The 23,185-nt window shown below is 34.9% G+C and overlaps 1 protein-coding gene across 50 annotated transcripts in view; it reads right to left on the reverse strand.

The window, feature by feature from the left end:
• RIMS2 (regulating synaptic membrane exocytosis 2) overlaps positions 1 to 23,185 on the reverse strand; it is a 601,125-nt gene that overhangs the window by 214,416 nt on the left and 363,524 nt on the right. For all 50 annotated transcript variants that reach the window (XM_053208502.1, XM_027064049.2, XM_027064046.2 and 47 more), the window contains 3 exons: positions 16,901 to 16,969; positions 9,682 to 9,838; positions 7,193 to 7,309 (listed from right to left, as the gene is read on the reverse strand). In XM_053208502.1, coding sequence (XP_053064477.1) covers positions 7,193 to 7,309; positions 9,682 to 9,838; positions 16,901 to 16,969 — 343 coding nt within the window. The remainder of the gene's footprint in view (positions 1 to 7,192; positions 7,310 to 9,681; positions 9,839 to 16,900; positions 16,970 to 23,185) is intronic.

The following is a 23,185-nucleotide window of genomic DNA, read 5'->3' on the forward strand; positions in this document are numbered from 1 at the left end:
ACACATTCTTTCTGGATAATATTATTTGCTTTTATAGTTGTAAACTCTCACTTTTTTTAGCTTTCATTTTTCTTTGGGTTTCACAGCACATTCCCAGCTGCTTCCTGGGCTCTCCACATGGCTGCCTGAGTGTCATGTAGATACTTCAGAAAAACACATGTTAATTTTGAGGTTTGAACAAGACACTTGCCTATTTGGACGTCTGGTGCTGCATTTGTGAAATGAGGGGGCTGGAGCAGTGGTTTTTAAACTTTCTTTTTGAACAGAAGATCACTGGTTTTTTTTTTGAACAGATTTTTATGTAAAAACAGCAATTAGGAATCCAATAAAATCAGAATGACTGGCTAACAAGGGTGTGAGGGGATTAGTCCCTATGCATTCGGCTTCACCCTTAATCTACAACAGCAATCCTTCAGGTACCTGTTTAGAATCTAGGACTCCACGATCTCCAAAAGACCCTCTAGCTTCAAATATAGTTAACTCTCCCTTGAAACTTAGTATTCCTCTTCCCGTAATAACTAAGGATTTAAATATTTACTTAATAAACCAACTTTTAAAAATCTCATAATTTGGGGCGCCTGGGTGGCTCAGTCTATTGAGCGTCTGACTTCAGCTCAGGTCATGATCTCGTAGTCTGTGAGTTCAAGCCCTGTGTCGGGCTCTGTGCTGACAGCTTGGAGCCTGGAGCCTGCTTCAATTCTGTGTCTCCCTCTCTCTCTGCCCCTCCCCTGTTCAAGCTCTGTCTCTCTCTCTCTCTTTCAAAAATAAACATTAAAATTTTTTTTTTAAATCTCATAGTTTAACTCGTCCATTTTCCTTATTTTCCACATTTAATTGATTTATAAACCTTGCTAGTTCTAATGCCTAAATAACTCAGATTTATCTCTTCTTTTTCTTCTGCCACTACCGTAAATCAGGCTTACCAAGTCTACTGAAATAATCTATCGTTTCCCTTCCTTCAAAACCAACCCTTTCCTGATGTAATCTATTCTTCACTCTGTCTATTTGAAGTATATTTGCAAATTATGCTTCTGATCATGTACAAACTTTGCTCCAAATCCTTCAATGGTTTCACATATCAAATATAAGTATATATATTCCCTTACATGGCATACTAATTAAGTTCTAAACTACCTTCAATCTTCATATCCTATCACTTCCTATCTCCCATACTATAATACTTTATCTAGACACACCAGACCATGGAAGATTCTCTAAATATACCCCCTCCCCCCACTCTCCTGACTCCAAGACTTTGTTAGTGCTCATCACTCTGCAAAGAATGCCATCATTCTCACCATGTCCCCACTTCATGGCCTTTGAAAATTCTACTTGATCTTTAAAGTCCAATTTGCCTTTGAAGCTTTTTTCCAATACTCAAGCAAGTAATTCTCTCTCCAATCTGTTCTAATAATATTATACTTAGGCCTTACAGTTTTCTATGTTTTATAATTAGTTGGTATATTATATAATATAATTAGTTGGGATATATGAGCTGGCATAATTAGTTGGATCTTCTGTTTATCTAGGCCAGGATAATGTCTATTTTAAATCTTTGCACACTCAATCAGTACATTTGGGATTGAATTAAAAAGTAAAAACAGAATTATGCTATTTTCATGGTGAGCCTCCAAAAACAGCAATGGTTCACATAATCATAGAGACATTCTAGAAATGTAAACAGAACATTACAAACTTTTGTAGTATAAGAAAATAAATAAAACAGTATTCAGAAAAGAATTTCCTGGCTCTACAGGGTGGAAATAATACCCAACAGTTGTGATGTTGGGATTTATTGCCTTAAGAACAAATAGATTTTCTCTGAAAATAACTTGACCAATGAAAAGAGGTAAACTTCAAAGCTTATTAAAATTTTCAAATTCATAGAACATATATATTGTCATCCAATTTCTTACATTTTCCTCGAGGAGCCTGTGATTAATTTTGCCTCTATAAAGAAAAAGGAAACATTAAGGGAGGACTACCTTTGTCAAACATCAGTTTATTTCCCTTTTTGTGATAGTGAATTTAAATAGCCTGAGGAATACTCATAGTAAGTGTTATTTCTGGGTGTGTCATTGAGGATGTTTCCGGATGATATTAACATTTGAATCAGTGGACCCAGTAGATTGTCCTTCTCAGTCTGAGTGAGCATCATACAATCTGGTGAGAGTCACAGCAAAACAAAGTAGGCAGAAGGAAGAATTCCTCCCTTTTTCCTGCCTCATTTTAGAGCTGGACATGTCTTCTCTCTCTGGCCCTCACACGAGGATTTCCTGGCTTCCCTGGTTCTCAGGCCTTCAGACCTGGACTGAATTATACTATCATTTCATGTCTCCAGGGTGCATAGATCAGATGGGAGGACTCTTCAACCTCCTCCATCACTGTGCAAGCCAATTCCTTATTATCTATCTATTCTACTGGTTCTGTTTCTTTGGAGAACTCGGAATGCATACTTTTCTATAGCCATGTTATTCCTCTTAACCTAATCTGGTCATGATCCCCCTTAAGATTCTGTTGAAAACTATAAAAAATGCATGGAAGACTAGTACATAAAATGAACCACACTGTTTTGGTAGTAAAATCTACCTAAGATCCAGAGATTTATCTAAGACTCTTTGTCACATCCACTCGGTACAATTTAAAAATATTTCATTTACTCTTCTAAATTAAACCATGCTTACTTTTCTTCCAAGATTAATGGAATTATTAAACCTAAGCAAACACTACTGTCTTGAATATACATAATGAGTTAAGTAATGACTTAAAAAATTATGTTAAAAACTGTAATTCATCCAATCTTTTTGAATTTTTTAAAAAAGTTGAGCAGAGTAAAAGAAAAAAAATAGAAAATTAAAAAAATTACTAAATTTTAAAAACTGAAAAAAGGGATTAAGATTCAAAAATCATAATGGAAATTCTCAGTATTCAAAGAATTGAACTGGATTCCTGATCCAATTTCTAGACATACTTCGAGTCTTATTAAGAAATAAAATCTTTAAAAACAGAACAAAATTGTATTTATAATGAATTATCCTTCCATCATATCAGATGAGCCTGAAGGTCCCCTTTTAAAAACCACCAAACAAACAGGACTGCAAAAGGAGGAAATAAAATATCTCATTCTGAAATAACCTATAGCTTTTGAAAGCAAAGTTTCCAACAATCTCACCTTAATGCAAAGCTTTCTGTTCTGTGTCTTTTATATTGTTAATGTTTTTCTACTTTGTAGTTCCTAAAATTAATTCAGTATGATCGAGGTATGTTAAAATTTACTCCTGAAGTGTAATAAATAAAATGTATTATTTTTGCAATGAGAGGTTTTTTTTCATTTACTTTCTCTATATTTTCAAACTTTCAGAAATATGGTTCCCTCATAGTTGGTAACTAAAAAGACTAAGAAAACAATAGTTATGGGTCAGTTGGACACTTTCTGGTAGCTGGTTGGCTGACAAAAAGTAGAGAAATGGCCTAAGTGTGTGAGGTATCCTAGAGATCCACATAACATGGCATTTTTCTTTTTAGAATATAAATGCACAACAGAAAAACACTTCCGAAATAATATATCTTAGGCCAGTGTTGATAGTATTTTTTGTCATTATCCTAAAAGTATACTGCATAAAATTAAAGGTACCCAATATATTTTGGTCTCCAGGACAGACATAAAAATGAATACTGCAGGATATCTCTGACATGTTACAGAAATATTATCTAGTACTCTATAATTATTCTAATACTAACTTAACTCATGTAAACAAGCTCTTGAAGTGATTTCTAATATGAAAGCCACATAAGTTGTCCCAGGAAAATTATGTTCCTAGTAGTAGTTACCAGGATTTACCAGAGAAACAATGATCCAAAAAGTATGGGGGCGAGGGGATGGAGAAGAAGATGAATAATGTTATAATTCATCATTTTAGCTAACAGCCCTGCATCCAAGTTTCTGAGTTACTTGTAAAGAACCTATTTTCTTTTCAACACAGGATAGGATTTTGACTAATGATAACAGAGATGTGCAGAGATATAAAGATCCAATTAAATGTTGATATAGGATTCTTTTTAACACCACCTATAAGGATATGAATACTATATTTCCTCATATCACTTAGTTTAGCCAGACACTATAAATTAATGCCGAATAGTAGTATTTTTCATCCAATATAGCCAATGTAAAAGTCATTATCTTTATGCACAACTTTCCAATATGTCAAGTCTTCATTCACACTGGGTCTTTCTGATATATATATGTGTTCTGCCTCTGTATTTATGCTCTTGCTCTCTCCTGAATAAACCTCTCCGTTTTTCAAGGTCCAACTCATGTTTCTATGCTCTAAAGCTTTTTTTTACAAATACCTCTATTAACTGATTTCTCATATTTCTACTTAATAGGCACATTAAAATGTCACTTATCTGTAAGCCACAAGATCCTCTAAAATGTTAAAGGTAAGGCACACGTTTTGAGTACAAATATCCAAGTTCAGTATTGCAACTGGAGGTGCTGTGTCATTTAATCTACCCAACAACTCTATGAAGTTGGTACTATGTTCTAATTTTATAGATAAAGAAATCAAGCGTCAAACATGTTAATTTTCCCAAAGTAACACAGCTAGCAAGTAATAAAAAGCCTAAATTCAAACCCAATGCCATTTGGTTCCAAATCCTATAAAAGAAAAGAGTATATTAAATAGAATATTCTGGTCCAGTGCACCAATTATTACTGACAAGAAAAGTTAATGCACTCCTCAAAATGCCTAAATTTTACTTACTATCTCAAAGGAAATTCTCTTTTAGGTTTTTTTAATTAACAGTATTACTGACTGACTCTATAAAATGCTATTCACAAAAATTCACTGCAAGACTTCTAGGGTATTCTTACCTTCTAAACAGTGCATAAAAATTACGATGCCTTCACATGCATTCTATTATTGAAAATCTTTTAGAATATTTAGAATATAAAGGATAAAAAAGAAATCAAGAATCCATTGTTTAATAATGTGATAGGCTACCTAACGTGGATAATACTATACTTTTTGATTTTTGATTCCTCATGTTAATAAGTAATTATTACACAGATAACTCAAAGCTAATATATTAGAAAAAGTTTTGTAGTCCTATATAAAAGAAATTCTATTTTACTAATTAAAAAAATTTTAGGGGCGCCTGGGTGGCTCAGTCGGTTAAGCGTCCGACTTCGGCTCAGGTCATGATCTTGCGGTCTGTGGGTTTGAGCCCCACGTCGGGCTCTGTGCTGACAGCTCAGAGCCTGGAGTCTGCTTCAGATTCTGTGTCTCTCTCTTTCTCTGACCCTCCCCTGTTCATGCTCTCTCTGTCTCTCTCTGTCTCAAAAATAAATAAACGTTAAAAAAAATTAAAAAAAAATTTTAAACATCTCCCAGTTAGAAGTAATTATAATCTGGTAATCTATAGCACTCTAAAGACTTGCTGAAACTTCAGGGATCAAATGCTTCCAAAACCTCTGAATTATTTGAACATTTTGCCAAACTGAAGATTCATAAAGTTATAAAATAAACAAGAAAAATAAAATGACATATCAATTATGACTATATTAACTATATACCAAGGATTGAACAGCAACTTTTTTTTAACATTAATACTATGGCCTTTTGTCTTAAAATATTGATAAATTATTATGTGTTTGATATAATAGTGACAATTTTGTTTGTGAGGATAATTCGAGAGGTTAATTTTACTCTGTTCTTCTCTGCAAGATTTAGACCATATTGTCTTCAGAGAAAATATCAGGTCCATTTCTCCTTAAAGAAAAACTTTACATAAACTTGAAGGATTTAAAGTCATTTCAGACATTTTTTTCTTTTGTCGTGTCCTTAACAATCTTTCAAACAGCAAAGAGTTTATGAACTGCTACATGAATCATTTCCAGAGATTATCAAACTCATTAGAATTCTATAAGGCAACAAAAGTACTCGTTCACCCAGCCTAATATGACTCCTTCCAACTCCTAATCATGCCAACAAGGGATCTTTCACTTAGTATTGTACTTGATGTGAAACCATTTCTATAGGCACCATATCTATAATTACCCCTAAAAACACAGATCACGATGAAAAAGTTAAACAAATGAAAAAGAAATAAAATACTACATTAACTTTCATTTGACAACTCATAAAGATATTAATTTAATAACTTCCTACTTCTTAGATCTCAGACACAAAAGCCAATGATTGTTCGCCACTATTGAAGACTATAGATAGACGTTCCCTATCTTTTCTTTTGGAAAAGTGTACTCAACACAATAAAATTATAAGCCCGAATTGACTATAACCCTTGATTTAGACAAAAACAATTAAATTCATAAGTACTGACAATGATAAATATTGGGAACTTCTCATATCAGCTGATTTAAATGTCTTTTTAAAAATCGGTTTAAGATGCACACAAAGCGACTGCTGAGTTTCCTTGTTATTTTATCATAATATTCTCTGAAGAGTAAATTAAGCTTTCTTTCCTAATCCTCATCTCAAACCCATTTGATAGTGTGGGGGAAATATCATAGCATTTTTCACTTTATATATAACCAAACCAAGAATTAGAGGGTTAATCAATTGGCTTAACTTAAAAGCAAACTAGTAGTAATTATCATATGCATTGAAACATATGTCATTTCTAAGTATGTCACATTTAGTGGAGCAAATTCAGAGAATTCCTCCAAATCCAGCAATCAACAACCATAATGCTTTAAGATGCGGAAAAGGTTTACTGAAAGCCATGAGGAAAAACCTCTTCATGAATCAGTTTTTGTGTCGGTTTCCAAAACAAACCAGGCTTGTCTCGTCAAAGTATTTTTACAGGTAATGATTGGTTATGATAATGTTAAAATAATAAAACATGTCATTTTCATTATATTGTCCTTATAACCTCATGTGAAAACTCACTAACTTAACTGGTTTGAGTTAACAAAGGACCAAAACGGCAAGAGCAAGATGATTTTTTTTTTTAAACCAATGAAAAGTTTGTTCTTGTTGGTTTCTTTTTTTTTTTTTTTTTTTTTACCTGGTGGTCATAAGAATGAATGTAGGAATTGTAAAGGAAATGGCTTTCAAAAAAGAGATGACAAATATCCAAGTTCAGTATGAAAATATTTTACGGTAATACCTTCTTCCTGAAGGCAGCGATTATAAAATAAGCTCTAATAGGATTTAATCCTATTTACCTGTCTCTATCTGGAGAATAATGGTCATCCATCACACGATGTCTATCCATTCGGCTAATTGTATTATAATGTCCAGCAGTAGACCGTGTTCCTCGAAGTCCCTGTTCCACATTCCGACTGAAATAGCAAAATCCATTAAATGTCTTAATGAACCATAATCATATACTACATTAAGAAATGAAGTTTATTAATAAAGAAAGTAGAAAAAGACAAAAATCACTCTAATGTCAAGTCCGAGATTTTTGTTTTAACTAACTGAACCTCTGGCTAATGGGATACATTTCAACTGGAGGTTGACAGGGAAGTTAGATTGTTGCTATAACAGATATAAACATAAAACTAAGCTAATATCAATGGGGATAGAGATAAGAATTATCAGAATTATTAATGGACAACTCCCAGGTTTCTAGTAGTAATTCTTATATAAAATACAGAAGGAGGAATAAATCTGTGTGGAGAAAATGAGTTCAGCATGTTGCTTGTAGTTAATATTGCTGTATCTTGTCTTAGGGATATGACTTTTATCCGTTTTTTACAATCTAAACTGAAGTCTTTATAACTGATCAATGATGACTTTTTAAAGTTAACATTCTTGGCCTGGATTGTCTACTTACACACTTTGTTTTCATGATAGAATAAACTTCTTATACAAGCTCTTATTATGGGCTTTCTATTAGGTGTAGCTGAATGTATTCTAAAACTTTGCCTATTTTCTTTAGGTATGTTCAGATATTCTTTTCCTGGTAAAAAGTCAAGCATCCTTCTTTTTTCTTTTTTCCTTTTTAAATAAGGAATGGTGGGGCACCTAGGTGACTCAGTTGGTTAAGCGTCCTACTCGTGATTTTGGCTGGGGTCATGATCTCACAATTCGTGAGTTCAAGCCCCGTGTGGAGCTCTGCGCATGTGCAGAGCCTGCTTAGGCTTCTCTCCCTCTCTCTCTCTCTCTCTCTCTCCTACCCAACTCTCTCTGTCTCAAGACAAATACAAATAAATAAACTTAAAAAAATAAGGAATGGCTTAATTTATTAAAGTTAAAATTCAAAATCCAGTTCTCTCTCAAACTATTTTTTTTTCCAATTTTTAAAAAACATTTATTTATTATTGAGACACAGAGCACATGTATGGGAGGGGCAGAGAGAGGGGGAGACACAGAATCGGAGGCAGGCTCCAGGCTCTGAGCTGTCAGCGCAGAGCCCGATGTGGGACTCAAACTCACAAGCTGCGAGACCATGACCTGAGCTGAAGTCCGATGTTTAACCAGCCAGTCACCCGGATGTCCCTCTCTTAAACTTTAAATTTCAGATTACAAATATTCTATCGATAGGTCTACCACATTTAAGCAATTACTTTTCAGAAGACTTTTAATAGTTTTAGTCTCATTTACAAACTTAGTAAAATCAAAATCTTCAGACAATTTAAACAATGTTTATAAATTTAATATATTTTCTTTGTAATTACTTTAATGGTGTCTAAATTAAGTAAACACTTTCTAAGTACTTATATTCATATATATTAAATAAATTAAATTTATAAATGTAACAATCTTAAGTTCTCTTAGTCCAATACTATGTGTAAAATTAAAATTACAAGGAAAATTTCTAAAGCTAAAAATAAATTATTCATTTAAAATAGGCATTATACGACTATCATTCTAAGAGTTCAAATTTTCTTAATGTAAAATGTAACGTATGTAAAATGTGAATTATGTAAATATATCTTGTCAATAAATACATTATTTCCATGGCTCTTATTCCTTTAAGCCTCTCTGTCTTTAACAGGATTGCTTAGAGTTTTCCACCAGGCACTGGACGTTTTCTGAGCCATTCTTCCCTCTACCTGTGCATCGTTTTTAATTCTTTGCATGATTGCTCCTAACCTAGAAACCCCATCAGATGTTTATTTTTTCCTATTTCTTAAATTATCAATACTAATATCACTCATGAGTATAGTTAATTGGTTCTAACTAGATATGCTCAGTACGGACGGATAAGTAACTGAAAGCGGGATCTTCTTTAAAATCTTCAACTCTCTGGGGCGCCTGGGTGGCTCAGTCGGTTAAGCGTCTGACTTCAGCTCAGGTCATGATCTCACAGTCCGTGAGTTCGAGCCCCATGTCGGGCTCTGGGCTGATGGCTCAGAGCCTGGAGCCTGCTTCTGATTCTGTGTCTCCCTCTCTCTCTGCCCCTCCCCCGTTCATGCTCTGTCTCTCTCTGTCTCAAAAATAAATTTAAAAAAATGTTAAAAAAAAATTAAAAAAAAAATAAAATCTTCAACTCTCACCTAAAAGAAATACATACTTTAACCAGAGTTACAAAGTGGCCCATATTTTATTTGACTCTCACTATTTAGTTTATTGAAGAGAATATTTGCTTTTCCTCCAGTAACTTTTTTTCTGTCAGAATTTATTGCCTTTAGAGATTAGTAATGATTCTTTGTGATAAATAGGTTTTTCATATCATCCTACAAATAAAATGTATATGGTATCTTACCTTTGTGGAGGAGGGACACTAGGTGACCATGACCTAGTCCTTCCTATAACATCCACTCGGTGAGGAGATCCTGTTGGTGAGCAATGGTTTGATGACATTACTTGTTCTGGCACTGATAATGTTGAGCTTTGAAGATCTCGACCATTGTGTCGATAATCTAAAGGTACAAAGATTAAAAGTACAGTTATCTACCCACTAAGTCCTTTTGTATTTTGTACTTTAGTGAAAAAATTAAATGTTGGTGAAGTTGAAAGTCTTTGACTCTATGAAATGTAAAGCATAATGAACAAAACATAGTACTATAATATAAAAATATTTTAATTGTGCTAGGTAGATTAAAACTTTTATATATAGCGAATTATCTCCTTGTTAAAGTCTATTTATTTTTGAGAGAGAAAGAGAGAGTGAAGGGGGTTGGTGCAAAGAGACAGGGAGAGAGAGAATCCCAAGCAGGCTCTGCACTGTCAGTGTGGAGCCCGACATGGGGCTTGATTCCGCAAACCATGAAATCATGACCTGAGCCGAAATCAAGAGTCGGACGCTTAACTGACTGAGCCACCCAGGTGCCCGTAGGCAGTTAATTATCTTTAATAAAGGATGCAAGTTTAGTCTAAAAACATTGTCATGTCTTCAATGAAATAAAAGAGCTTCAGTTACGTCTCAACAACTATAAATATTCAAAACGATTAACTTCACAAAAGTTCATAAAAGTCTATGATTATTTCTTTAAGAGATAAACAATATTAGAAAGCATTCTGAATACTATCTGAAGTACCTGTGTAAATGGCTTCTCTTATAGTGCTTGACAGGGCTGAGATACAATAGATGACTGAAAATAAAAATACGACAATTCGGAGGAGGGAAACAGCCCAACGATTTGACACGCTTAGAAAAAAAGTGTAATAGAAGTGATATAACTCAAATGAATCTTGGAAAGCAATTGATATTTGACAGATGGGAAGAAAGTAGAAGGAATTCAAAGTTGGTAGAAAAACAGCAGTACTATGTGGTGCAAAAGTAGGGAAATAGTTTGGTAAGTCTGACTCAAGTTGTATATATCTAAAACATTAGGAGGCTTGTCGTGGAAAAAAACCTGAACATTTCTGAGCAGGAAGTGAGATTATCTCCACCACCATTATCTTTATCGTGTTCATCATGGCTACTTTTGACTTTTCACTATGTGCCAGGAACTCTGCTGGGTACTTTACTAAGTGTTCTGCTACAACACTTGTTTCAGAAATAACTCAGAGAAAGTATTGGTTCGTATGCGATTTTTCCCAACATGTTAACATGCTGCAGTATTATCTGAAGTTGGTTCCTGAGAAATAGAGCAAGAGAAAGAAGTGGGTGGACATGAATGATTGAAGGAGTGGCCTCAGGAAAAAGGAATTAGAAGAGCAGAAGAGGGCATGGGAAGAAACGAAGCACAAGCATTGACCTCAGTCAGATCCCCCTGAAGCCTCTGGAACATGAGTTGTACCGGTGTTGCTCTGACTTTGAGGCGAGGATCCTAGACTTTTGTGCTCCTAGGTTAGCCAGTCACTGACTGAAGACTGCCAGTGGGACTTAGGTGAGATTGTTTTGTTTGTCTAAGGCCAATTCCCTGGAAAGGGAGGCAGCTGTGAGTTCTTAGCAGCCAACATTCACAGTAGTGGAGGACGGGTAAACCAGCTGAAGCAAAGGGGTTATGGGTGGGGCACCAACAGTGTCCACTACATCCAGCAAATAATAGCAGCTGCAAGCAAAGTACATTAACAAAGCTGGATGCAGAAAGCCCGAGAAATACAGAACCACATATGATGCTCATTCATCCCATGTTCTCCCTTTTGGCTGGCTTCGGTCACAAACTCCGTCTTAGAAGTATTTATTGCATGGGTTCTTCCTGGTGTTTGTGAGTACTTCCCTTGACATCATAACTTTGCAGACTTACCCTCTTTTCCTTCTAGACATACTCCTTCCACCCAGATACCTTCATTTCATTTTCAAATCCTACATCTAATATTTGTACTGCTTAAAACTTAACGTGACTTTTAAAAATTGTGCTTGTATTTTTATTTTTAGTGTTTTGGTCACAAAGCTACGTGGGTTTTGAATGGTCTGATCTTTTGGTCCATGATTTTGCAGAGCACAAGGCTTTCCCGGGAATGTATAAGTGATGTGATAGAACCAACTCGGCAAAGAAGATAGTATTATCCCCATTTCATACCTGAGGCAACTAAAGTTTACATTAAGACATTTACTAGGGAATTGAAATTAGGTGCCAAATACTAGGGCTCGGATTTAAAGCAAAATCTATCGGACTTCGAGGCTCTCTCTGGGCTCTAATACCACATTCATCTTTCATGATCTAAGTAATCATTTAGGAATATGAAGCTGACAGCAGTATACAATTCAAACCAAAGGTTAGAGAGATTGCAGCAAGATTAATTGATCTTAGAAAACATAGAATAGACTGTCCAACAGAACTCTCTGGAATGGTAAAGATGTTCTCGATCAGCACTGTCCCATACAGTAGCCACTAGGCACTCATGACTATTGAACACTTGAAATCTGGTTTGGGTTAATGAAGAATTGAATTTTTAATGTATTTATGTTAAATCAATTTCAATTAAATTAGCTACGTACGGCTAGCAGTACAACTCTGGAGGAAGACAACTGGAGATGGCAACAGACCACACCGAAAAAATCAGGACATTCATTCATTCATTCATTCAACAAGTATTTATGATTGTACATGCAGGCCAGATGCTGTTCTGTGTGCTGTAGTGAGCAAAACTAAAAGCCTTGACCTTGTAGAGCTGACGCTTCAGTTGGAGTGATGGAAACAATAAAAATCCCAATAAATAATTATGTGATATGTTTGAAGGTGGTAAAGTGCTAAGAGGAAAACAGAACAGAGTAAAGGGAGATCAAAATGCCAGAACAGGGAAACGTTTTGCAATTTTATGTAGCGTTGTCAGGTGTAGACGGGACTCACTGAGAAGTTGACATTTCAGAAAGAGTTGAAGGAAGTTAGATACTTTGCCAAGTGGACAGAGAGGAGTTGTTCCAAGACAAGTGCAAAGACCCCAAGATAGGAGTCAGTCTGACATGTTCACAACAGCAGGGAGAAGAGGGTGCTTGGAGTGAAGCAGGCAATGGAGGAGATCAGAGACACCTGGAGGAAGGAGGAAAATCACGGGGGCCTTGTGTCACTTTGTAAAGATTTTTGGCGGTTGATCTAAGTGATTTTAATTGTTTTTAATGTTTGTTTATTTTTGAGAGAGAGAGGGAGGGAGAGAGAGAAAAAAATGTGAGCAGGGGAGGGGCAGAGAGAAAGGGGGACAGAGGATCCAAAGCAGGCTCCATGCTGACAGCACAGAGCCCCATGTGGGGCTCGAACTCATGAACCATGAGATCATGACCTGAGTCGAAATTGACTGCTTAACCAGCTGAGCCACCCAGGCGCCCTTGATTTGAGTGATTTTAACCCATTAGAGGTTTTGAGCAGAAACTGAATATGACCTATCTTTAAACAGGATCACTACAGTTGCCACGCTGAGAACAGACTGAAATGAGACAACGCAGTAAGTCAGGCAAAAGACGAACCAGGATGACAGCAGTGGAGACATGGCAAGTTGTCAGATTCTGGACATATTTTGAAAGTAGAGGCATCGGGATCATTCTGTATAAGATTTGATGTCGGAGATAAGAGGAAGAGAAGGACAAGAACAAATCTAAAATTTTAATTCAAGTAAAAAAAGAATGGAGTTGCCATTGGTTTGATGGGAAAGATTAGGAGTTCAGTCTTAGACATGTTAAGTTGAAGATATCTACTACATTTCCAAGCAGAAATGTCCAGTGGGCAGTGGAAAATAAAAATTTAGACTACAAATAAGTAGTTTTGACTGGACATGTTGGAATTTTAGCATAAAGATGCTATTTAAAGGCACGGGACTTTATTATTTTTAATTGTTTTTTGTTAAGTTTATTAATGTATTTTTGAGAGAGAAAGAGAGAGAGAGAGAGCATGAGCATGAGCAGGGAAGGGGAAGAGAGAGAGGGAGAAAGAGAGAATCCCATGTAGGCTCCAGACAGTCAGCATAGATCCTGATGTGGGGCAGGAACTCCTGAACCATGAGATCAGGACCTGAGGCAAAATCAAGAGTCAGATGCTTAACCGACTGAGAGAGGGAGAAAGAGAGAATCCCACGTAGGCTCCAGACAGTCAGCATAGATCCTGATGTGGGGCTGGAACTCCTGAACCATGAGATCAGGACCTGAGGCAAAATCAAGAGTCAGATGCTTAACCCACTGAGCCACTTAGGCGCCCCAAAGGCACAGAACTTTAAATAGAGGTCAACACTAGAGTAGTGAATGTAGACAGTGAAAAAAGTCCAACAATGGAGACTGAGGACATTCTAATATGAATCAACAACAATTTGTGATCAGATACAAGATCAAAAAAAGGGAAGAAATAAATGAATCTTAACATTTGATTAGCCCCTTAGGAAGTTAAGAGTATCCTACAAAGAGTTAGAGAAGTTTAGAAGGTTTACCAGTTTGGAGAGGGGGAGATAACAATATTTTCAGGCATATAGGCAAACAGTTACACACATGGAAAAGAATCTTGGGAAAGACAATAGGACTGCTGATAATGATTTGAGAGTCATTTATAAAAAGAGCATCACTGAAATCTAAGGTAGGGGAATATTTAGAGACAAAAGAGATGATCACGTAGTTTAAGAGAGATTATTGAGAAAAAGAGGAAGAGTTGGTATAAGAAGAACACTTAAATAATGCAGTCACAGGAAAACTAAACAGCAATATAGAGTTTTAAGAAAATGTTCATGACTCATAATGTACAGAGCTACTCAGAAGTGATAAAAAATGAGTATTGGGGTTAGGTAATTAGCTTAGGAAATCAGAATATTATATGGGATGTTTAAGAGCCAATTATCATAACATCACTCTACCTTCCCATTGGAAAAAAAATTATGTGTATTTGCATATTGTTTCAGGTCAGAGTAGAAAATAATACTAATGGTCTAATTGGCGATAAACTCATACTGTGCGCGCACACACACACATTCCATTTATCTGCATTGTGGGGTGAGTCGACTTGTTCAAAGAATAGCTGGTTTATAACCATTCTCATTCTTCTACTCAGTATACCACTGGAGTACAAAATCCATGCCAGTAATTGCTTCCCTGAGAAACCTAAATTTCAATATCAATCAAAGATTCTATTTACTTTGAAGAATATTAGCAATGCAAATGTAAAAATTACCTCTGACTTAGAATAAACAAAGTAAGTAAGCAAATGGGAAATATTACCTCTGACATAGCTAATTTTCAAGACACCTGCCTTGGAAACTTGGAAAAACTAAATAAAGCAGCTGAAACTGTTCATTATTGAGAAAAGGTTGATAGTTCACATTAAAAAAGGGTTTTGAATGGTTGCAACTAATACTTTGAATTTGACAGGTATGTAATATGCAGTTGGAAACAAATCTCTGCATATGGGGAACAAAGTATTAAGAGATTACTGGTGTCTTGACTTATACTAGTTGTTTATTTTTTATATTTTATACTAGTTGTTTAAAATGCTACTTACCATGGGGGTGGGTGGGTAAGGGAGTTTCTCTGTATAGGTATATATACAATTCACACTTAAAATGCCTTAGGAAAAATTTCACAGAAATATAGGATGATATGCTTGATCTGACAGTCAAATTATTAAACTATTGACTGAAGCATTTATTCTCTGTTGAAAGAATTATTAATAATAGAGCTTTAAAAGAAAGAACATTGGGGTGTCTGGGTGGCTTAGTCTGTCAAGCGTCTGATTTTTGACTCTTGATTTCAGCTCAGGTCATGATCTCACAGTTGTGGGATCAAGCCCCCTATCGGGCTCTGCACCGGGCATGGAGCCTGCTTAAGATTCTCTTTCCTTCTGGGGCATGTGGATGGCTCAGTCAGGTAGGTGTCCCACTCTTGATTTCTCTCAGGTTGAAATCTCATGGTTCATGAATTCAAGTCTGGCTCTGGGCTAACAACCAGCCTGGAGCCTGCCTGGGATTCTCTCTCTTTACCCCTCTCTCTAACACTCTCCCTTCCCCTCCCCTGCTCATGCTCTTTCTCTCTCTCTCTCTCTAAATAAGTAAACATTAAAAAAAAGCAAAAGATTCACCTTTCCTCTGCCCCTCCCCTGTTCACACTCTCCTCTCTCCCCACAAAAAAAAGAAAAAACAAAACATTAAAAACAAGAAAAAATATATTAAAAAATTTTTTTAATGTTTATTTATTTTTGAGAGAGAGAGGTTGAGTGGGAGAGGGGCAGAGAGAGAGAGAGGGAGACACAGAATCCGAAGCAGGCTCCAGGCTTCAAGCCGTCAGCACAGAGCCCGACACGGGACTCAAACCCACAAACCAAGAGATCGTGACCTGAGCTGAAGTCAGATGCTTAACTGACTGAGCCACCCAGGTGCCCAAGGAAAAAATATTTTTAACAGAATTAACATGTGTAAATCTTAGTTAGTACGATACTTATGTAAATGTAATTAGTACACCATTTACGAAAGTCATGAGCCTATGAAAGATAATATTTCAGAAACCACGATACCATAATCCTGATTTCCATGTTTATAAAAAGAATATGGAGATGCTTCAACTTTCTAATGGTGATAGATTTCAAGGATTTGAAGTCATTTTCACATTTGTTTAAGTCCCAGATAAATCTCTAACCATAAATCAGGCAATATTTTAAACTTCAATAACATAATTTCAAAATCAAGCGGTACCTGATACGTAATCAACACAACACAGTAAAAATTTTTTCAAGAAGCACATTCAAATATTTGACATATTTGGGTATGTTGGTGACATCAAAAAGATTTTCATATTTTTCACATGGCTATGCAGTATAAAGAAGTTTTAGTTACACAATAGCTCTCCAAATTTATGGTGAAATCCTTATTTTTGAGTAGTTTAAAAATAGAAAACTTAGAAATATTCACTTATCTTACATCTTTCAATAATAATATTCAATCAAACAATTGATAAGAGTTCCAGCAACTGGAATTACTCAGGAGGTTAAAGTGCCATAATGTTGTTTGGGGGAAGGGGAAAAAGAGGCAAGTTATTTCTCTCTCATTTTATTTATTATTTAATCTATTTTTTGGTAAATAGCAAATAATACTTCCTTCTTATTACTACACAGGAATTCTGCAATTCTTACCTGATACTATACCAATTCCATCATCACAGTCATAGTCAGACACTTCACTATCACTTATTCTTTTTGACCCTATGAAGCAAACAACAGGAATAATTAAAATTGCTGATTATTAAGGGAAAAAAAAAAAACTCCTCATCAACCTGAAAACCAAATGAAAGGATTCTGAATGAAACACACCTGAGAATAAAAAGTAGAGAAAGTCATTGTGCGCTCACACTTTTACACATATTTCATGATGTAAAGATATTGTTCTTAAATTACTCTTAAAAAATTTCCTAAATGTCCTAAAACTTGAAATAATATTAAACACCAAATAATATATGTAAGTGGTTTGATGCCGATTGATAAAATCTATTGAACAAAAAGCTAAGTTAAAAATAGCTAAGTCAAGTCAGTTTTAGATGCTTTTAGACAAAGACACTCAAGTCTATACAAGTTTCAAAGCAAGACAGTATGTTATTTCAAAAGCATTCATGGGCTTTTTTCTAATATGCATGACTAATAAATTAAATGTACCCCATTCTTCATTTTTCACACTCATGGAGAAGAAGCATAATTTAAGAGACACCTTTCTTTTACTATTAGTTTAGCTGTTCCTCCGCTGGTTTGAAAAGAAAATGAGAAATAAATCATCCACAAGCTTATTAATACATTTAAATTGTGAAATGTTATATTTTCTAAGAAAATAGCCTAAAACAGAGCAGTAATAATTATCATAATCCAAGACCTCTGTGTGTGAGTTTCTATTACAAAAGAAATCTCTTACAAAATTTTAAAGTGTTAATCATGCTATGGCAAAAACGCCACTAAATTGATGGCGAAAGCAGATTTCCTTCACATGTAATTATGAAATATATCACATATATAAACATGTTATAATGTTTTTAAATATCTCTCATCTCCATGTGTCTTAAAATAGGCACATCTCACACAATATAATCTGTTGTTATAGTTTTTTTTTTCCTTCCTTATAATCAGAAAATGCTTAATGGTATATGAAAACAGTGTTGCTATTTCAAGAAAGACTTCTTTCGTCTGTCTACTTATACTACACATTAGTCATTAAATAGACTAAGTTCAGTTATCAGAAAGTAAATAATTTCCATAAGGTTTATAAAACACTAAGAGCTCACGTTGGGTAAGTTGTCTAAAGTAGCAATAATCAAACATTGTAGGAATGCACTCCATATTTGCAACCTTCTCTTAGAAATATTCTATACATTTTTTTCTTTTTCTATTTTTTTTTTTTCTTGAACCCCTGCCCTCCTGAGAGAGGGAAGCGTCTGTTGAAAAGACTCTTGTTTTTCACCTTTTAATGGGTACATTAAAAACATCTATCTATCTGTTTTGATCATGTGGTCCCATAGAATGGGTTCACTATTTTCCATCCGAAGCTTATATCATAAAATTTTAAACTCAGTCAAACCACAGGCTCTTTCTTATAGCCCCAATTGATATGGAAATTATAATTACCACACAATATCCCAAAAGACTAGGCACAAAAGGATTTACAGAATTATTATATACTATACATTCTAAATGGATGTATGAGAAAAAAAATGATACCACAGATGAAGCTGTTGAGGAGAAACAGAATAAGAATTGCTACTCATCTGGTAACAAGATCTCACCTTATAAAATGTAAATGCTCAAGGACAGGGTAATGATTAGTTTCATGTGCCAGGTACACTAGGGTATAAAGATTTCATGCTTTTGGTATTGGTCAAGAATCAGATCTGCCTCTGAAGTAAGATAAGAATGACACCAGCAAAAAAATGAAGTTCATTTTATCAGTCTTCATAAGTTGTTTTGTGTGGGGTTGTGCGTAGAGTTGGGGACTAGGGGATATATGTGATTTAAAAATGTTGCTTCCTTCCAAATGTTGTTACTCTCCTGACGGAAGTTGATCTATTTTTCCTAGTGATTCTACAGAGGTTAAATACATGCAATTATGTTGTCTCTACTTGGATGTTGTCATTTAACATCCTGATGAATTCAAGTACTTAAGTTTAATGTCACTGAATATATCAATCTTCCCTTTGAAAAGTAGCGCGTTCAATGTCTTAAGAAATCATTCCTGAGCTTATGAACAGAGATATTTTGATATTTTTTTCTGAAATTTATAAACTTTGCTTTAGCACTTATATCCTTGTCTATCTTGCACTGATTTTATGTACGGTATGAGATATGGATGCAACTTTGCTCTTTCCATATGTATAACATATACGTCCATTTTTAGCAGACATAGAATGACCTATTGATTCAAGGTTCAGTGAGTTATATTTTTCATAGCAATTTGTCCACTTTGTCCAAGTTTCAGTGTTTGCTACAATGTTCATAATTTTATCATACTATTTATTGTTTCCATTTGATGGAAATGTTTCCATTTGCTGTCTGAGCCTTCTTTTTATTCTTTTTATTCTGTCAATAAATTTCACTAAAGGTTTATTTTGCCATTTCAAGGGACTAATGGGCTCCACTGGAAATTTGTTTTGCACTTGATTGATTTCTGCTTTTATAGTTACGATGTTTTTCTTTCTACTTTGAATTTATTTCACTTCTTTTGCTAAACTTTTAAATTGGATGAATATGCCAAAATTTTCAGCCTTTTAATCTTTATTAACATAAACGTTCCCCCTCTGAGTATTTTTCTACATTACTAAAATATTTATATATAGTGTATTATTTAAAGTTCAGGTCTAGGTATTTTCTTCTTGAGTCTATTAGATATTTACCATACATCATTAAATCCAAGGCACAATTGACTGAATAACACATGATAATTGCAGAGATAATAAATCTTAAAAGAAAATGTTCATTAAGGTGTCTATTTTCAAAATTTTTCAAATATATGATTATAGTTTATTATTTTTTTAAAAAATTGACATAGTAACACTGGCATTGAAGAAAATAGACTATATTGTCAAGTTTTTGAAATTTGCAGAAAATGAATTATTAAATAGTATATTAATAATTCTTACAAATGTTTCATGGATATAACAGAAGAATACAAAGTCATTATTTATTAGATGCGGACTTCTTTATTTGACAGGAGAACTATGTGGTTTGATCCTTTTGTATCTTTCCTAAATTTTTGTTTGCCTGACCTACCAGTGATTGAGAAAAATTAAAATGGAAACTTCTTCAATGGTGGTGAATTTGTTAATTTTTCTTTCTAGTTTACTTTATGTATATTGAAGTTAGTTCATTTATACCTACAAGTTTAAAAATATTTCAACAGATGTAGAAGAATTATTTGATAAAGTTTGCCCCCCGTTCATGATAAAACATCTCAGCTAACCAGTCCAAAGGAAATTTCCTCAAATCAATAAAGGGCATGTACAAAAAAATCTGTAGGTAACATCACACTCATGACATATAGAATGCAATCCTCCTAAGACAAAGAATTAGCTAGGGATGTCCACTCGAACCCTTTCTGTTCAGCACTGCATTGCATTACAGTATAATACAGCAAGGAAAAGAACTGAAAGGCATACAGATTAGAAAGCAAGTAGTAACATGATCAGGTAGCTTAAAACTCCTAAGGAAGCTATAGAAAACTTATTAAGACTAACAATTTAGCAAGATTGCAGAATATATACATAGTCAACATACATAAATTAACTATATTTCTTAGAGAATAGCAATGGATAACTGGAATATAAATTTCAAAGCCACTATCGCTTACAAGAATACCCAAACACATGAAAAATTTACGAGTACATTTAACCACAAATGTGCAAAACATGTGTATCGCCAACCACAAAACACAACTGTATTTGCTTCTTAGGGCTGCTGTAACAAAGTACCGAACACTTTGGGTGGCTTATAACAACAGAAATTTATCGTCTCACAGTTCTGGAGGCTGGAAGTCCAAAATCAGGGTGTCAGCAGGGCCAGGGGAGAATCCTCCCTTTTCTCTTCTAGCTTCCGGTGTTTGCTAGCAATCCTTGGCTCTCTTTCACTTGTAGATACGGCATTCTAGTCACATGGCTGTCTTCTCCCGGGTCTTCATATTGTCTTCCCTCTGTCCATGTCTATCTGTGTCCAAATTTCCCCTTTTTATAAGGAAGTCAGTCATATTGGATTAAGTCCATTCTTGTGACCTCAGAATTGAACACTTGACTACTTCTACAAAGACCCTATTTACCAATAAGGTCACATCTTCAGGTACTGGAAGTTAAGACATATACTTCCAGTGGGACACAATTTAACTCAAAACAACTGCTAGCAATTTAAGAAAATTTAAATAAATGGAGAGACTTTTCTGCAAAGTTGGAAGCCAGAGTTATTAAAATAACATTGTCAGGGTGCTGAGAGAAGATAAAGGTAATTCTAGAATTTCATACACAGCTAAACTTTTCATCAGGAACAGAGAAATGAAGACATATTCATAAAAGCACAGTCTTTCAGATCTTCACTGAAAGAAGTCCTAAAATATGTGTACTTCAAAAACAGAGAAATTCATCCCAGAAAAAAAAAAAGTATAAAATGAAAAGAAAAAGGTGGGAAGCAAAGAAAGTGGTAAAAATTCAGGTCAGTCTAAATAAACTCTGAATGAACAAAATGGCAATATTATAATAAATTACTAATTGGAAGGCTATATATTCTGGTAATATATTAAATAGTGGGGGTGAGAGTACAAATCAGATTTTAACTTATGCAGTTTGGAAAAAAAGGTAGAGGTGTTAATTAATGTTAATTTGCTAAGTGTGCATATTGTAATGTCAATAGTTACTATTAAAAGAATAGAGATTAAAAATAAAAAGCAGAGGGCACACAATAATCATACTATGTCACTGTTTATATCAGAAAAAAAGAGGAAAAACCCATACATGTCTGTTTATGTAAACATAGCCTATCTCTGCAAACATACAGAAACCAGTCAGAGTTCATTCAAGTAAGGAGAACTAGATGTTTGAGAAACAGAGGGTTAAGAATTTTTTTTTACTTTTCAATTTATACCATACGAATGTACTACTTAAAAAGTTATAGCAACATTTTACGAAAGTTTCATTTGTAGATGAAGAGAATGTATATTCTCTGTTGGTTGGGAGAATGTTCTGTTTATTCAAGTTCATCAATTCTATAGTTCACATTTATGAGAGACTGTTATGATGATTGTGGCTTTTCAACTTCTCTTTCCAATTCTTTCTAGTTTTTAAAATAGGTATGATATAACCAAGTCTGGGATTTTAGATGTTTCTCTGGTTCCAGGTCCTGCTAGACCTCTTCCTTCAGATTCCCCCAGTCCTGCACCAAGTACATCTGAAGCTTTGTGACAAAGGATCTACAGAACTTCTGCAGGCCACCCATAAAATCATGAAGGGACATTTTGCATGCACTTTTCCCTCCCAACTTGTCCTATGACCTACGGTGACTTCAAGACCACTAGTAAATGAAAGGGCAACAACCCTCCAAAGTTCTTTACTAGCTCTCCTCTGTTGCCTCTGGCTCATGACTTTTTTCAGATTCTTCAACCATTTTCTTATAAACCTTCTTACAAGGAACTACCAGCTTCTGCAATTTTGTGGTTTAAAATATTTATAATAAATATTTTATTCCATATCTCTAATAGTACTTCAGCTTCCTGACTGAACTTTAACTGTCCTTAATCCATCTAGAGTTGATATACATGTTACAGGATAGGGATCTGATTTCATCTATGTTCGTTGTTTATGGATAGTATTTTTTTCCAGCTCAATTTATTTAATTGTTTACTTTTCTTCTTTTGGTCTGACATGTTACCTCAGATGCTTATAAAAGACGGTTCACTCTTATGTGGATCCTGAGAAACTTAACAGAAGACTATGGGGGAGGGGAAGGAAGACAAAAAAAAAAAAAGAGAGAGGGAGGGAGCCCAACCATAAGAGACTCTTGAAAACTGAGAACAATCTGAGGGTTGATGGGGGGTGGGAGGGAGGGAAGGGTGGGTGATGGATATTGAGGAGGGCACCTGTTGGGATGAGCACTGGGTGTTGTATGGAAACCAATTTGACAATAAGTTTCATATTTAAAAAAAAAAAAAAAAAGATGGTCTCGGGTCACCTGGGTGGCTTAGTTGGTTCAGCATCTGACCTGATTTCAGCTCAGATTATGATCTCCCAGTTTGTAAATTTGAGCCCCACATGGGCCTCTGTACTGACAGTGCAAGCCTGTTTGAGATTCTCTCTCCCACTCTCTCTCTGCACCCCCTCCGAAATAAATAAATTTAAAAAAAAAAGAGTCTCACATAAAAGAGTCTGCTTCTGGGGTCTTAATATTATTCCACTGATTGATTCTCAT

The sequence above is a fragment of the Acinonyx jubatus genome, chromosome F2 (genome assembly GCF_027475565.1).
Source record: "Acinonyx jubatus isolate Ajub_Pintada_27869175 chromosome F2, VMU_Ajub_asm_v1.0, whole genome shotgun sequence".
In the NCBI taxonomy this organism is placed as follows: Eukaryota; Metazoa; Chordata; class Mammalia; order Carnivora; family Felidae; genus Acinonyx; species Acinonyx jubatus.